Source organism: Salvia splendens, chromosome 1 (genome assembly GCF_004379255.2).
Source record: "Salvia splendens isolate huo1 chromosome 1, SspV2, whole genome shotgun sequence".
In the NCBI taxonomy this organism is placed as follows: domain Eukaryota; kingdom Viridiplantae; phylum Streptophyta; class Magnoliopsida; order Lamiales; family Lamiaceae; genus Salvia; species Salvia splendens.
In genome coordinates, this window is record NC_056032.1 from 34524339 (window position 1) to 34542011 (window position 17673).

The 17673-nt window shown below is 40.1% G+C and overlaps 2 protein-coding genes across 2 annotated transcripts; one reads left to right on the forward strand and one right to left on the reverse strand.

Annotated features, from left to right (window-relative positions):
- The first annotated feature begins 448 nt into the window (after positions 1 to 448).
- LOC121748063 (ER membrane protein complex subunit 1-like) lies at positions 449 to 17667 on the forward strand. Its single transcript, XM_042142275.1, has 12 exons — positions 449 to 570; positions 10241 to 10368; positions 10484 to 10546; positions 10786 to 10907; positions 12771 to 12886; positions 12975 to 13785; positions 14291 to 15025; positions 15177 to 15398; positions 15556 to 15651; positions 15730 to 15924; positions 16081 to 16194; positions 16973 to 17667. Exons 1-12 carry the CDS (start codon positions 470 to 472, stop codon positions 17231 to 17233), a joined length of 2964 nt encoding a protein of 987 aa, XP_041998209.1. The 5' UTR covers positions 449 to 469; the 3' UTR covers positions 17234 to 17667.
- Positions 4716 to 6347, reverse strand: LOC121748093. Its single transcript, XM_042142308.1, has 3 exons — positions 6086 to 6347; positions 5575 to 6006; positions 4716 to 5506 (listed from the first exon to the last, which is right to left on the reverse strand). Exons 1-3 carry the CDS (start codon positions 6098 to 6100, stop codon positions 4988 to 4990), a joined length of 966 nt encoding a protein of 321 aa, XP_041998242.1. The 5' UTR covers positions 6101 to 6347; the 3' UTR covers positions 4716 to 4987.
- Positions 17668 to 17673: the final 6 nt, after the last annotated feature.

A 17673-nucleotide genomic window follows, 5' to 3' on the forward strand; every position in this document is an offset into this window, starting at 1 on the left:
CAATTAAATTAAAGTATATGTTATTAATTATAATACTACTATATCATAGTAGTAAAAAAGAAATAATATGGAAAATTATAACAAATTTCCATACTCATAATTTGAGTTTTATTCAAAATAATTATACAATATCTAATATAAAAAAATAATTTCTTCTTAAATCTATAGATATTTTATTGAAAATTTGAATATTTTCAAGATAGTTACAAAATGATTAGGATATGGAGTAAATTGCTTTAATAGTTAATACTAATCGATTTAGATTGTATTTGAGAATTTCAATTACAATAAAAAAATATCGCAATTTTTTTGATTTAATAAGCTAATTACGAAACCAAAAAAATAAAGAAAAAGGAAAACTCTGATGCAGTGTAGAGAGTAGACAGAAGGGGCTGCCTTGTGCACATTGCCTCTTTCCCTCAGATCTGTGCTTTTGTTGTCTTCTCGGGAATTTTGACGAATCGTCGTCATGAATATGGCGATTAGGGTTTATCTGCTTCTTTTCATCGTTCTCTCTTATTCCTACACCGCTTTCTCTCTCTATGAAGACCAAGTCGGCCTTATGGATTGGTCTCTCTCTTCACCCGATGCTTGTACGATTAGTTACCATATCATGATTTTTGCTGTTATTGTAAGAGAAAATCGGGTTTCTAGGCCAATTGGCCTTTAAAATTACGCAAATGTACCCACTTTGTTATCTATTCCAGTTATAGGAAACACGCCAACCTCATTGGCGTGTTTATAAATAAAAACGCCAGTGACATTGGCGCGTCATTACGCAAAAACGCCAACTGTGTTGGCGTGTTATATGTTGACCGTATTTTGGATGTATTTTCAACCAATATACTTAAATTTAAACATGCCAACTTTGTTACCGTGTTTAATTGAACACGCCTATGATGATGGCGTTTTTATGTTATAAAACGCCAATTTCGATGGCGTGTTTAACTAAAAAACGCCAATTTCGTTGGCGTGTTTAGAAAAAAACGCCAATTGCGTAGGCGTTTTTCTGTTGAACCTTATCTTCCAGATCTGCCCCAAAATCGCAAAACCATCGTCACATTCCCTCTCCAAAACGGCGAAAAAACCTCCCAAAACTGAAAAACGCGAAAAATCTTGCCTTGGTCGGATTGAAGGGTGTAGATTTCTATTGTGGCTCATTCTTCCAAATATTAGTCCTCGTAATCGGTTAGTATATCGAATTTTGTACTCATTATTCTTCCAAACATTAGTGTACTAATATTTGTGTTGGATTATTATGATAGTATATATTGTAGTGTAATTTATATAATTATTTGCTGGTTTGTTATAGTATTATAAATTGTATTGTAATTAATAGAAATATTTTGACCAATTGTTATGGTATTATATGTTGTAGTATATCTAATTTTTTACCCATATTTGATAGGTTGTTATGATAGTATATATTGTAGTGTACTGTAAAGAAATATTTTTGACCAATATTTGTGTTTGACATTAATGCAGATAGTATGACGTGGTGTGTCTATTTATATTGGGGTGGAAAGATAATTCCCGGAACAGTTATTTCATATGATCCTCCTTTTGCAAAAGGATTGATTATGTTGGATGAAAGTATTTCCTACGATAAGCTTGTGGAAACAATTTGTGAAAGGATGGGGATAAACATATTTGAAAACAAACTTCAAATAGTATGGAAACGTCATATATGGCATGGATCTTCAATCACGTATATAGGTATTTTACTAGAAGAAGTATACATGCCAATAATGTTTAGTGAGAGTATGACTACAGGAGGTCAAATTGAATTGTATGTTGAGTATTCGTCAATTACTCAACAACATAGTCATCTTCTCATGAGTAATGATGTTGGTACGTCTACGAGAGGCCGAGAACCATATTTCGCTGCAACACAAGATTTTGATGTGGTACGTCTACGAGAGGCCAAGAACCATGCTTCGATACAACACAAGATTTTGATGTTGGAGGCGTGCATTTAGGGGACAGTGACAACTGTGATGTGATTGAGGCCATAATTGGTCCTGATAAAGCCGACTTTCTTGATCCACAATCACCTTATGATTCTGAAGATGTCGACCCGGATAGTACAGATTCAGATGGTGCTTCGTCGGATGAGGACCAATTTGTTGCTCCAAGCACATCCATTCCGGTTGGAGAAACAGTGGTTGGAGAAACATCAACTGGAGGAAGAGCAGTACGAGAAAGAGTAGTTCCACAGTTCCCACAGCCTGGTATGAACTATTTTCGCACCTTACCAGGTCCGTATGATAGTTTTGATCCAAAAAACTTTGAGTCTGATGATCTCAATGTGCATTATTGGAGTGAAAAAGATCCGAGCAATGTCGGGTTGCATACTAAATTTAAAACCAAATTGGAATTGAAGTCAGCTGTCACTCATTGGCATTTGAAAAAAATCCGCCAATATACAGTCGTTGAAAGTAAAGGAAAGAGATGGCATGCAGTTTGTAAGTGGCCACAAGGAAATCCGAAAGATAAGTCCTTACCTAAATGTTTGTGGGAGTGCCGAGCAACACTGAGGAAGCATGATGAACACTGGCAAATTAGAGTGTTTAGCACTGCTCATACTTGCATGGGGGATCGTAATTATAATGGGCACGCTAATCTTACGTCGGGTATGATAGCGTTGAGTGTTCGCAATCAAATAGAAAACGATCCTTGCTACAAGGTAAAAGCAATTGTGGCGGATATTGAAAATAGATTTCATGTGAAAGTTAGTTACAAGAAAGCATGGTATGCTCGGAGGACAGCTATTGAGCTTGTGTATGGTTCGTGGGAGTGGAATTTCAAAGTTTTACCAGCTTATTTGAATGAGGTGCAAAGACAAAATCCTGGCACAATTGTCGAATGGTTGCATGATGACAGATCAAGCAACGGTATGAACAAGGTTTTCAAGTACGTATTTTGGGCTTTTGGTCCAGCTGTGGAGGCTTTTCAACTATGCAAACCAGTTTTAACCGTTGATGGAACTCATCTACGTGGACGATTTCGAGGTAAAATTCTTATTGCCGTTGGATTTGATGCTAATAAGAAATGTTTGCCTATTGCATATGCCATTGTTGATGAGGAAACCATACAAAGTTGGAATTGGTTTATGGAACGTATTAGACTTCACGTGGCAAAGCATGAAATATGTGTAATATCAGATAGGCATGTGGGAATCATAGATGCAATGAATTCTCCCATATGGAAAGAAGAACCCAATGTGGGGCATCACCGATTTTGCTTGGTACATGTTAGAAAGAATGTTTTGCAGAATCATAAAGGCATCATGGTAAAAAGACTTGTTTGGAAAATTGGTATTGCTACCAAGAAACGCAAGTTTAAGAACAGACGTCGTTTACTTCGAACCATCAACGACGAGGCCGTGCAGTACCTTGATGCCGTGGAGTTAGAAAAATGGAGTTTGGCGTATGACAAACACAAACGATGGGGTGAGATGACCACTAATATGGTGGAATCTTACAACAATGTGTTGAGAGGCGCAAGACAACTCCCAATTAAAGCTTGCATTGATCTGATATTTTGGAGGACAATAGAATGGTTTAATGAGCGGTCACTTGCAGCAACACAGTGTGCCACACCACTTACCCCGTGGGCCCATGCAAAGGTGTGTAAATCTGATGTAAAAGGTCAATTACATAATGTGAGAGTCCCAAACACAATTGCAGGGCTTTATGTGGTTCGAACAAAGAGTCGAATTGGTGGAAAGGGTGGTAATAAGTGGAAGGTAAAGTACTTGGAGTCGAACTGCAAATGTCAAAAGTGGCAGATGTGGAGACTTCCATGTTCACATGCAGCGGCAGTTGCGCGGTTTAGAAACGAGCCCATGCTGTCGCTTGTTGATAACGTATACCGCACAAGTGTTTGGGTACACCAATATTCTACGGTGTTCAATCCAATCAGACACCAAGATTATTGGGCCGTGCCTGAATGGACTTTGCAATGTTCACGAGCTCAGTTAATGCCTAAAAGTCGCGGTCGATACCGTACTACTAGGATTCGTAATCAGATGGATGTCCGTGAAACTGACCAGCCACGAACCCAACGCCGATGTAAACATTGCCGTCAACCAGGGCACGACAGACGCAACTGCCCGAATGCTCGTTCGAGGATGGATACTCAGTTGGTAGATGATGCCTCTCACGATTTTATGCCTCCACCTCCATCAAGATCTGCAGTTCGAGGTCGTCATTCTATCAGCCACACTGATGATGCCTCTCACGATTTTATGCCTCCACCTCCACCAACATCTGCAAATACACGAAATGTTATACTTACATTTTGGCTTGAATCGAAACACACGAAATGTTATACTTATATTTTGGCTTGGGCTGTTTTTTTAACTAAAACACGCCATTGAAGTTGGCGTGGTTTGGTAAAAACGCCTATGCGATTGCCGTGTTTTACTAAAAAACGCCTATGCGGTTGGCGTGTTTGTGATAAAACGCCAACCTAAGTGGCGTGTTTTAAAAACGCCAACTGGTATTGGCGTGTTTGTTCAGTAGCTCAACCTCCGCGTTGGAAAAACGCCATCAAAAATTTGCCCATCTTAAAAACGCCATTGTGAGTGGCGTGATTAAAAAACGCATATGGAGTTGGCGTGTTTTAGTTATAAAAATGCCATTGTGAGTGGCGTTATTTAAAAACGCCATCATAAGTGGCGTGTTATCAAAAAAACGCCTATCAGGTTGGCGTGTTTGTTCAGTAGCTCAGCCACGGCGTGTGCAAAATTTGCACAATTTATTTACCAACTTAAAAACGCCATCTTGAATGGCGTGTTTGCAAATAGCCCAATTATCTAATATAAAAACCGCGCATTTATCAACTTACAATATAAATACGGGAAATCAATGAAAACCACCAATATCAATAGAATATATCAAATTACTAATATGAAGCGGTCAAATCAATAAAAAAACACCAATTTATATAGAATGTATCAAATTACAACCAACACCAATAAAAATCACTCGTCTCGCCTTTTCCGCATAAACAGACTACGGATTCCCTTCCCGATACTGGTCTTAGGGATTCTGGACGGAGGAGTATCTTCAACGACAGCATTCTCTAAATCAACATCAAAAAAGTCGTCTCTCACAGAAGACCGAGGTGGAGATTGTTGATCGCTGAGACCGATATCTTCTCCTGTACCACCCGTGTGGCTGACAGAGTGACGACCCCGCACGGCAGATCTTGGTGGAGGAGGAGCCTCAAAATCGTCATCAGAATCATCAACCAATTGAGTATCCATCCTTGATGATGACGACTGTCCACCAACTTTCTTCTTTCCACGCCGCTTCGCTTTTTGCCGCACGGGCACCTCGATGTCCATCTCAGAGCGCTGGGAAGGACGGTAGTCCATCGTCTCAGCTTCCCCACATATCTGGAGGCCATGTTCAACCATCCTCGAAATGGTGAATAAATCCGGCCGTCCTGACATGTCTTGCTCCCTAAGAAAGTGGCGTATTTTGTGAAGGGTATCCACCTACAATTTTCAGTGTTAATTACATTTCATCATATGAATATAAATAAAGAATAGTTGTTGAAATTTACCGCGTAGTGATGAGAGGCCGCCGTTTCATGGAAGCCCTCAGGAGCATGCACGCCGGGTTTTGTTAGGTACACCACGGTTATCCGGCGAAACCAATCCATGTACTCATCAGTAGCAACAGGCTCGAATGAGTACTCCAAATCAACATACACCGTGTCGTGCCTATTATGCCAATCTTGTATATGCTTGGCGTGCCACTCAACCCAGTTCCGACCTGCTTTGCCACGGCGATCCTGTTTCGTAAAATCAGTTCCGTGGAACCGGTCGACAAGCGGGATATACGGTTGGACAATCCCAAACTGTCGCAGCACTCGCTGTGGCATGTGTGGCTCAACCATATTCCAGCAGATTAGTGTTGTCATCGACGTCCATATAGGACGACCGGCAACACAAATATCCGCCAGATTTCGATTGACGTACGGCCTCCAAATAAACTAAATATGAAACTTATTTAGTCAAAACAAGTTCAATCAAAAACAGCAATCTAGCAATAATTTAGGTTATGTAAATTACCTGATTGGCATGCATTGTTGAGAACTGATCTCTGAAAGTTTCAATGCAATGTCCGGGTGCTTTTACATAAGAGGCCCGACCAGTCCACCTACAAAAATTAAATTATGAGCGAACAACACAAAAATCAATAACAATTATGCTTAAAAAAGTAATTAGTGGACAACTTACGCGACTGCACATGGTAAGTAGTCTACGGGCGTGGGGTTCAGCATCTGCGGTCTAATAATTGGGATTCTCTCCCAAGCCCACAGCTGTAACAATGTAAGAGCTCCCCCGACATCGGTCCTCTTACCAAATGCAGCTTCACATAGATTGTGGTACAAGCAGGCAAGAGTCGCACCTCCCCAGCTATAGCTACCACATTGTTCTATATCCATGAAAAACTGAAGGTAGAAGAAGGGAATTTTATTACCGGTGGCGTTCGGGATCAGTAGACCACCCAGTAACAGCAGACAATACACACGAGCACGTTGATTGTACATGTATTGCTCGTGGTCATCACTCAGCTCAATCCGCAGTTGGTTTGATAAGCTTGTCTGCTTCCAGTTCATTTCTTTTAGATCAACTGCATCTGGAATAAAGCCAAGAAAATCCAAACAAACATCCTTCCAATATCCGACATCCTTAGTGGGGATGTAACCCGTCAGAGGCTCACCGTCAGTTTTGAGGCCCCATAAGACCTCCACGTCTTCTAAGCTCACAGTCGCTTCACCGACTGGAAAATGAAACGTATGAGTCTCAGGCCTCCAACGTTCGATCAAAGCGGTGATAAGATGGTGGTCAATGTCTTTCGGTTGACCACACCTCAACATCCCGCCGAACCCCATCTCATCTATAACCGCCAAAACACGAGGATTTATGGGAACATCCCATATGATTCCTTCGTATCTTCTACACCGTACGTCTTCCGATGGCACTCCTGCCCATATGTTATTAGAGACGTGTTGTCTCTGCAGATATAATACGGAGGGGTCCTCAGGACCACATAAGAGCCGACGACGAGAAGTTGAAGAAGATGCCATAAATTACCTACACACATTCATATTCCAAATTAAACAATAAACAAACCTAAACAAATTCAATAATTACAAACAATTTTATACAATATCACAAAATGGAACACCTATATCAAATAATTCACAATACACAACTTCAACATCATAACACAATTCACCTACACAAAAGTAACCGTTCAAATGCACAATATACATCAATTCTCCACAAATTCAACTTACCCAATTTTAGTTTGACCAACCTAACCATTTCAATTTCAATTTCAACCTAACAATATACACAATATTAACAATTCAAACTACAAACAAAGACACTAACCAACACCCACATAAACCAAATCAATTTGCCCAATTTTCAAGTTTTAAAACCCTACGATTTTGGTTTATAATCAAATTTATACACAAATTCACTTAAATCCAAACAACCCAACATAATAATCAACACTAACGTCATACAAATAATCCATATGCACAATATTTCAACTCAAATTGCAACCCATTACAAACCCTAGCTAAGTATCCAACAATTACTCTAATAATGTAAAAGATAAGTATACTAACCAAATAAATTGGAAGATTTTGGGGAAAACTAGTACCGATTGATAAATGGAGGGCGAAATCACGGAGAGTAGGAGGAATTCCCGACGAGAGGCGCTGCTACTATGGAAAATCGCGAATGGTGTGTGGTGTGTGTTTTTCGCGATTTGGAAGATGAGGGGCTGCTATAACAGTCTGTAAAAACCCGCCATTGGGGTTGGCGTTTTTTACGTAAACCCGCCAATGTAGTTGGCGTTTCTGTACTTAAAGACGCCAACTTCGAAGGCGTCTTTTAGAAAATACGCAATTTCCGTCGGTGTTTTTTATTTCATAAACACGCCTTCGCAATTGGCGTTTTTAGGTAGTAAACGCCAACACAATTGGCGTGTTTTAACGTAACTGTAATGGGAGACAATACGGGCAAAATACGAGACATTATAAAACGCCATCTTAGTTGGCGTTTTCACTAAAACAAAACGCCAATGAGGTTGGCGTGTTTCCTATAACTGGAATAGATAACAGAGTGGGTACATTTGCGTAACTTTAAGAGCATCTCCAATGGTCGGCGTCACCACCGGAGCGCCGATTTTTCGCCCACGCCGGTTTGACGCCGAACCATTGGAACCGGCGTGGGCGAAATCGGCGTCAAAATCGGCGTCGCCATGCCGATTCCCGCGCTGACGCCGGTTCCCACGCCGATCCTCACGGGCGCCATTGTGGCTCCCGGATCGGCGCCAAACCGGCGTCGGATTTAAATATATTTTTTTTTTTTTTCGCAAAACACTATATATACGCGCGTTGAACCTCATTTTCATTCGCACCACTTGTTTTAACGAGTACTCTCTCTCTACCTTACTTTCTGTACAAGATCAATTTAAGAAATGAGTAATGCCGGTGGTAGTGGTGGGGATGCGGATGAGTACGAGCGTATGATGAACGAAGAGCTTGATGCCTATACGAGCCGTGAGGTTGATCGATGGATGCAGAGTTATATGCAGCCGGCGGCACCTCGCCCACGACCAGTTGTCCACCGTCGACAAGTGGTGCATCGTGATCATGACGCTGCACATCAGCGCCTGTTCACAGATTACTTCGCAGAGGAGCCGCGTTTTGACGCCAACCATTTCAGGCGTCGTTTTAGGATGAGGCGGGACTTATTTATGCGTATTGTTAACGAATTGGAGCAGCGATATCTGTATTTCCGCTTCAGGCACGATGCGGTTGGCAGACCCGGCCACACCCCTATTCAAAAGTGCACTGCGGCAATCAGGCAGTTGGCCTACGGCACCGCGGCAGACATGTGGGACGAATACCTCCACATCGGTGAGACGACTGCCATCGAATGTATGAAGTATTTCTGCCAGGGCGTGATCGAAGTATTCGGTGATCAGTATCTCCGAAAGCCTACCCCCGAAGATTGCCGGAATTTGCTGCGGATGCACGGGGATCAGCACGGGTTCCCGGGAATGCTAGGCAGCATAGATTGTATGCATTGGGAATGGAAGAACTGTCCCGCTGCCTGGAAGGGGTTTTACACGACCGGCTACAAGGGAAAAAATCCCACGATGATCCTCGAGGCCGTGGCTGATTACCGGTTGTGGATTTGGCATGCGTATTTTGGGATAGCCGGTTCGAACAACGACCTAAACGTCCTCAACTCGTCGCCCCTTTTCAACGAGCAGTGCCAGGGCGTCGGTCCGGCCATCAGTTTTGTCGCCAACGGCAACCAGCATGATATGGGCTACTACTTGGCGGATGGGATATACCCTAGGTGGCCCGTCTTTGTGAAGACGATCCGGTGCGCATCAGAGCCGAAGAAGGCCTACTTTGCGACGCGGCAGGAGTCGGCGCGAAAGGACGTGGAGCGCGCATTTGGTGTGCTTCAAGCTCGATGGGCTGCAGTTAAGGGACCAACGCGTTTGTGGCATGTCGACTGCATTGCTGATATAATGTATGCCTGTATTATCATGCACAACATGATCGTCGAAGATGAAGGTGTACAACTGACTGATTGGGCCACCGACGATAATGAAGCAGGTCCAAGCCACGGCGTCATCACCGCCAACGTACGAGGTGGGGTACCGCACGATGAAGAAGCCCTCCTCCAAGCACATGCCGACATGCGTCAGACGGAGGCTCATATTCGACTGCAAAATGATTTAGTTGAAGAGTTGTGGGCGCTGAGGACTGCAAGGCGGTAGTTTTTATGCAAATTTATGTAATTTTTTAAATGTAATATTTTTAATTATTGTACTTTTTTTTATATTAATGTAATAAAAAAATTTTAATATTATTATTCGAATTTTCCGTATTTGTCTCGTAATTTAAATTCCGTATGTTGATACAAGTGTAAATTAAATTATATAATTGTTATTAGTGATGTGGATAGGTAGTGTGAAGGCTATTTGATGGCTATTTGATGTCCAGTTGATGTGGCAAGCTGATGTGGCAGGAGAATTGTAGTGCTGATGATGTGGCAGTGTGAAGGCTATTTGACGGCTATTTGACGTCCGTCAGCATTGGAGATGCTCTAAAGGCCAATTGGCCTAGAAACCCGATTTTCTCGTTATTGTAATTGACGATTGAATTTTTCGAAATTGCGCAGGCATCAACAGTATATAGGCAAAGTGAAGCACGCAGTTTTCCACACACACAAGGCGGCGAGAAAGCGCGTTGTCGTATCCACTGAGGAAAACGTCATCTCCTCGCTTGATCTTCGCCATGGCGACATTTGTGAGTGTATTTTTATTCAAATTCAAATTATATTTAGCTCTGTAAGTTATGACCGTTGCTCACTCTGCAATGTAATGTGCCGCATCGGTTGAGTAATGTTTTGACTGTGGCGCAGTTTGGAGGCATGTTTTGGCACCCACTGACGTCATCGATCAAATCGATATAGCTCTCGGAAAGTGTAAGCCTGGCCCTTATTTATGCTTGTTTGTTAGCTCTAGTGTACATGATATGATAATAGTAATTTGTTAGCTTTAGAGTGGATATATTTACCTCCTTTTGGTGTTGGAGATTGGTTGATCAGCTTGCTATAACTCGCTCAAATAATATCATGAATGTTTTTTATTTGCCCATTGTTCGGTTAAATAAATAAACTGCTGTAGATCCCTTATCTTTTAAGTTACATTCAACTCTTTGCAGATGTTATTACTCTGTCATCTGGGGGAAGTATCTTAAGAGCCTGGAACCTTCCTGATGGTCAGATGGTGTGGGAGTCAACTCTTCTTGGCCCAAACGCTTCGAAGCCATTATTGCTAGTGCCGGTTAGTGAAAGTTGCTTAAACTATCCTAAAGTGATGTCCTATGGGTCTTTAAATACTAAACAGTCAGTTTTTTTGTGGGATGATTAGCATCACATTAAATGATTTTTTGTTGACATGAATGTGGACATTCCTGACTAAGTGACTATGCAGTTGATTTGAAACGTAAGATATTGGAACTATGCTTCCCTAAACGTGATCCATTTTAAAATGAATTTAGTGTTCAAGGTTTACAAAGGATATATTCTTGTTGTCATTTTGGTGTGAGCCCACATCCCTTGGCTTGTTACCCAACTCGGTTCAATCTACACTATATGTAGTTACTGCTCTGGTGTGGGATCATTAAGTGCAGAAGGGCCAAACTGTATGATCTTTGCGAATTGTTATGTTAAGTGTTTCCACACACTCACTTTTACTACTCACTGAACCAGTATATCACTCTTTGTTAATTGTTACTGGTTTAATATTGAATTGATTTATTCTGAGATAATGGATTACTGCTCAAGTATTTCTAGAATATGAAGGAATTACAAATTTTAAGCAGCAAAGCATGAAGGAATTATGTTTAATCCAGAGGCTCCATTACGCCATGATTCTAGTCATGATTCTGATATGGAGTGAAAAGCATAACACCAAGGGCTGAAAACGAAATAGTAAACACTCAGAAACAGAAACGAAGCAGAAAATAACCATATTATTGACATAAATAAAATAACAGAGAAATAATCCTCTTAACAAGGCCATGGCGAACTGCTGTTCACAAAATCTTGTCCCTTTGGATACCTTTCTTCAATCTCGAAGGAGGTATTTATAGAGAATTACAAAGAGTCCTAACTGATAAAGAATTGGATAGAATAATTAAATAACAAAAGGATAACAACTTATTCTAAAAGATAACAACTACTCCCTCCGTCCCAGTTAAGATGACCCCTTTCTTTTCCACACGTGTTTTGGAAAAATTATACTACCTCTGTTCCACAATAGGAGTCACATTTGGTGTGGGCACGAGTTTTAAGAAATGAAAAGAAAAGAGGGTTGAATAAGTTAGTGGACTATGAGTCCCACTTATATATACTCCCTCTGTCCGCGAATAGGAGTCCCTTTTTTCCATTTTGGTCCGTCAGTGAATAGGAGTTCCGGTTCATAATTACCATAAATAGTAAAAATGCACCACATTCCACCAACTCATTCTACTACCATATCATTTAAAACTAATATATACAAGTGGGACCCATATTCCACAAACTTTCTTCCACCCACTTTTCTTAACATTTCTTAAAACCCGTATCAAAAAGAAATGAGACTCCTCTTCGCGGACAGGTGGAAGTATGAGTTTTATAATAAAATGTGAGTGGAATAAGATGGTGGAATGTGGGGTCTACTTACCATTTATGGTAAAAGTGAAATGTGACTCTTATTGTGGGACTGACCGGAATGGCAAAATGTGACTCTTATTGTGGGACGGAGGTAGTAATAAATAGTTAAAGTTTAGAGAAAGTAAAGTAAGAGGGCGAATAATATAAAGGAGAGTCTCTTCTACATTATTCTGACTCTTACTTTAATTTCTCTTCACTTTAACTATTTATTATCATTTTCCCATAACACGTGCGAAAAAGAGGGGTCATCTTAACTTGGACAAAGGGAGTACTACTGAAACTGAATCGAAAAGGACTCCTACTAATAAAGAAATAAATCTACTAACAAATCAAAAGTAAAAGCTAACAGTGGCTATACTTCCTGATCAATATCAGATTCAAATATAATTTATGCTTTTTTTGCCAACTTTGGTTGGCCATTCAGCTCCTTGGTTCAAATCATTAAATAGACTTGCAGGAATTGGTATAACATGATATCTTTTTGATGCAGGCTAATTTTAAGGTTGACAGGGAGAATGTAATGTTTATCTATGGAAACGGGTTTATTCATGCTATCTCAAGCATTGATGGTGAATTTATCTGGAAAAAGGAATTAGCTTCTGAAGGGTTTGATCACCTATAAACTCGAAATACCAACATCTTTTATATTTTCTTTATCTAGAATATGGTTGAATTTTTCTCTGATGCTTTCCAGGATCAATATCCAACAATTAATTTATACAGATGGGAGTGATACAATCTCTGCAGTGGGTTTTGTTGGTACCCACCGGTTCGGTGCTTATATATTAGATGTTAAGAGTGGCGAGCTGTTGAAATATAAGAGCATGGAGTTTACCGATGGTTTTTCTGGGGACTTGTCACTTGTGACAGACGACACAGCAGTAGCAATAGATTCTATTGGTACAAGCTTGGTTACTATACAATTCCACGATGGGCTGATTAGCTTCCACCAGACACTTCTCTCTCATCTCATCCAAGATTTTCGAAGGGCAGCTGTTATATCACCATCAAATATTCCAGGAGCGTTTATTTTAGAAACTGATAATTCTGTAACCCTTATTAAAGTTATAAGTAGAGGCGAGTTGAAGGTTGTTGAAGAACTTGGTCATGCAACTGCTGTGAGTGATGCTCTCTTTCTCCCAGGAGGCCAGCAAGCATTTGCTTTGGTTCAGCATCGTGATGGTAAGATTCTGCTGACTGTGAAGCTTGATAGTGATGATGGAACGTCCAATTTACTTGAGGAAACAATTCATTTGGATAATCAAAGGGGAAAAGTACAAAAGGTTTTCATCAATACATATGTCCGGGTGGACAGGTCAAATGGATTCAGGGTTTTGATTGTCATGGAAGACGATTCGTTATTTTTGTTACAGCAGGGCGAGATCGTCTGGAGTAGAGAAGATGGACTTGCTTCCATTGTAGATGTAAAACCCGTAGTGTTACCCGTTGAAAAGGATGGTGTATCAGTGGCAAAAGTAGAGAACAACCTTTTTGAATGGCTTAAGGTGAAACTTCACAACACTAAGGCATTAGTAGATTTATTTTCTATGATATATTTTGTTTATTCGCAAAGATGGCTAAGCCTATAGAGTTTCATATGGGTTCAGATTTTACTTGTTGACCACATTACTCACCTTTCTTGGGGGTTAAAATCTTTTTATGCTATAGGAACAATAGTTCGAAAAAAGCATAATAAGCCCCTGCTTTGATTTAATAGAATTTGCACCTCTTAGTCATTTGTCATGCTACTGTAAACTATTTAACTCTAACTAACAGTATGTTTGTTTTATACACTGTGGGTAAGCTGAGAACATGTTTCAACTTCATGTGCTATCCCAAAGGATACCCTGTGTGCATCATGGATGAAATGGATAAAGTAAATACCTTAGCTTGTTGAAAAATGGGTGGTTTGTGTATGATATTGCATCTGCTGATCTATCCTTTCTACTCTTAGAAAAAGCAGAGCAGTGCGCTAATGGTTTCTCTTTTATATTCTTTTTCTTATGGAAGGGTCATCTGCTGAAGCTTAAAGGAACTCTAATGATAGCAACCACCCCTGATGATGTGGCCGCCATACAGAAGATGAGGTTACTAAGCTCTGGGAAAAGCAAGATGACTCGGGATCGCAATGGGTTCAGGAAGCTTCTTATAGTACTTACACGAGCAGGAAAACTTTTTGCACTGCACACTGGAGATGGGAGAATTGTGTGGTCTCGGTTACTTAGGACTCTTCGCAAGTCAGAGACGTGTCAGAGTCCTAGAGGGATTAGTTTACATCAGTGGCAGGACCCTCATCATCATGCTTTGGACCAGAATCCATCTGTTCTGATTGTTGGAAGATGTGGAGACAGTCTAGATTCTGCTGGATTGCTATCTATTGTTGATGCGTACACTGGGGAGGAGCGCAATCATATGGAACCTGTTCATTCCATTGTGCACATTATTCCATTGTCTTTTACTGATTCACTGGAGCAGCGATTGCATTTGCTATTAGATGCTAACAGGCGTGCTCACTTATATCCGAGAACTGCTGAGGCTCTTGATATTTTTCAGCGAGAATCAGGGAACATATACTGGTACTCTGCTGAAACTGAAGAGGGTACTCTAAGGGGTCATAGTGTGCATAAAAATTGTGTTCTAGAGGAGGCAGATAACTTCTGTTTTGACTCGAGGGACTTATGGTCAATTGTGTTCCCCTCAGAGTCAGAAAAGATTGCTGCAACTGCAACAAGAAGTTTAAATGAGGTGCTCCTTTTATCGTTTATCCTCTTTTTTGTGACAACATGAATTTTAGGTTTATGAAACTTTTGATTTTCCTTCAAGAGAGTTATACTGTGAAATTATTTTGCTGGTTTCAGTAGTTGATAAAATTTCCTCTGGTTTATGTTTATTTCAGGTAGTTCATACACAAGCAAAGGTGACAGAAGACCAGGAAGTCATGTACAAATATGTTTCAAAAAATCTACTGTTTTTGGCAACTGTTGCACCCAAAGATGTTGGTCCTATTGGTTCTGTTACCCCGGATGAATCATATCTGATTGCTTATTTGATTGATACGGTAACTGGTCGTATTTTGCACAGAGTGACCCATCATGGTTCTGTAGGCCCTGTTCATGCTGTAAGTCTCTTTCTGTTGCTGTAACTGTAGAAAAGAAACTGAACTGAGCACAGAATTTTCTTGCTGCAGTCAAGCTTCATAGTTTTGTCCTCAAAGTTAATAAATAAAACTTCTTTACATTGCTCACACTAACCATTACTTGTTGATCTCTATAAAGGTGTTCAGTGAAAATTGGGTTGTGTATCACTATTTCAACCTAAGAGCACATCGGTATGAGATGTCTGTAATTGAAATATATGACCAAGCTCGTGCGGTATTCCTTCATTTCTGATCTTCTGATTCTCTTATATTTCTGTAGATATGTGGTATAATAAATTATTGTGACATACAGGAGAACAAAGATGTGTTGAAGCTTGTTCTTGGGACGCATAATCTCACCTCTCCTATAACAGCTTTCTCCCGCCCTGAAGTCTCCACAAAGTCTCAATCGTATTTTTTTGCACATTCTCTGAAAACAATGGCGGTAACATTAACGGCCAAAGGTATAACTTCCAAGCAGGTTCTTCTTGGCACAATTGGTGATCAGGTCAGTTCTAATGGGAATCAGTAGTAATTGTTATTTGTGGCTTTATCTTTGTGAGCTTTTATTCTGTATGTCGCATGCCTAGTTTCACTATTTCTTATTTATAGGAGGTTGACCTGGAATCAGTTGATAACATTCCACCTTGTCTTTGATTATTAGGTGTTGGCTCTTGATAAGCGGTTCTTAGACCCCCGGAGAACCGTTAATCCTACTCAAGCCGAGAAAGAAGAAGGAATTATTCCTCTTACTGATTCATTATCAATTATACCTCAGGTGGTGAAATTTAGAGATTATGGCTAAAACTGGAATATTCTTAATTTTCAGCATCTTTTTCATTACTCTGCATCACTAAATCTCTCGTGCATATTTGCATTTTGGCAGTTAAACTGTGCTGGTGTATAAAGAGACACTCTATTACTGAGTTAGATACTTGTTGCTTGTGATATACTCCATATATCTATATATCTATATTATACTATATGATTTTTATTTTTCAAGTATGGATGTCAGGATGTGTATACAGTAATATAATCTGTTTGAATGTGTGTCTCTACCTGTCTTGAGTAGTAGGGTATATTTGATGATCTTATCATTGCACATTGGTCAGCCATCATGGCCAAGGATTTTTTTTATTTATAGAATAGAGCTATTCTTGGAATTAATGTTAGTTTCTTTCATGGCTATGTTATACTTTAGCATGAGTATGACAGTTTAGACTGTTATGATTCAGCTCAACTAACACGGGAATTCCAGATCATAGGACATGTTCTCAGGTTGTTATTTATTATCTCAGGCACATACAGGTTGATTGTGGCTACTGTCTATGCCTCTATGGCTGCTTACATTATTTACCAAGAACTTGTATTTTTTGTTTTGGGTCAAAAGTGAGAAAATTTTAAGTATTTTGAATCTCAATTTAAGCTGACAATCATCGAAGTTGGTAGATATACAATTTTCTAGGATAGGAAGATTTCTCTCTTTCCTTGGAACTTTAACCTTTTTCATTGATGCACATCATAATTTTCTAACGATATTTCTTCCATCTCTGCAGTCTTATGTAACTCATACTCTTAAGGTGGAAGGTCTCAGAGGCATTGTAACAGTTCCGGCAAAGCTGGAGTCAACCACCCTTGTTTTTGTTTATGGCACAGATCTCTTTTTCACTCGGCTTGCACCTTCTAGAACATATGATTCTCTTACTGAGGATTTCAGCTACGCTCTGCTTCTAATCACTATTGGTGCCCTTGTTATTGCAATTTTTATTACCTGGGTTTGGTCCGAGAAGAAAGAGCTTCAGGAGAAGTGGAGGTGAGTGGAACTGTTTTGGAGTTCATGTTAGTCCTCCGACACTTTGTCTTGGATCATGGAGAAAGTCACCTTTGTAACATGGTCGCTCTGGTAGTCTGGTTGAACTAATTCCAGTCGTGATGGTTAGATAGATCTACCTACCCAATGTTGTAAAACAGAATGACAGGAAATCAGAAACAGATAGAAAGAGTAGGCTTGATTTCCGTTATAGTCAACACCAACGCATAATGTTGTGATCGGTGGTGACATACGTTTTCCCATTGCACTAAATTTTGGACTGATGAAGCTAGTTGAAGTTTCTATAGATTTTCAGGATTTTATGATGTATTGTTGGACATTTCTACGGATTTCATTTTCAGAGATACTATTGTATTTCTCGCAGTTTCATACATTGTATTCATGTGATCCATATTAACTCACTGGATGTCGTGGTAGTTATTTAGA

What these genes read in the sequence shown, in the direction of transcription:
- LOC121748093 (XM_042142308.1), bottom strand. An exon ending in CGGCCTCTCATCACTACGCG is followed by an intron (nt 5,507 to 5,574) that starts GTAAATTTCAAC and finishes TGAAAATTGTAG; the next exon opens with GTGGATACCCTTCACAAAAT.
- LOC121748063 (XM_042142275.1), top strand. Translation starts at nt 470, where the DNA reads ATGAATATGGCGATTAGGGTTTATCTGCTTCTTTTCATCGTTCTCTCT. An exon ending in CTGTAGGCCCTGTTCATGCT is followed by an intron (nt 15,399 to 15,555) that starts GTAAGTCTCTTT and finishes ATCTCTATAAAG; the next exon opens with GTGTTCAGTGAAAATTGGGT. An exon ending in TTGGCACAATTGGTGATCAG is followed by an intron (nt 15,925 to 16,080) that starts GTCAGTTCTAAT and finishes TTTGATTATTAG; the next exon opens with GTGTTGGCTCTTGATAAGCG.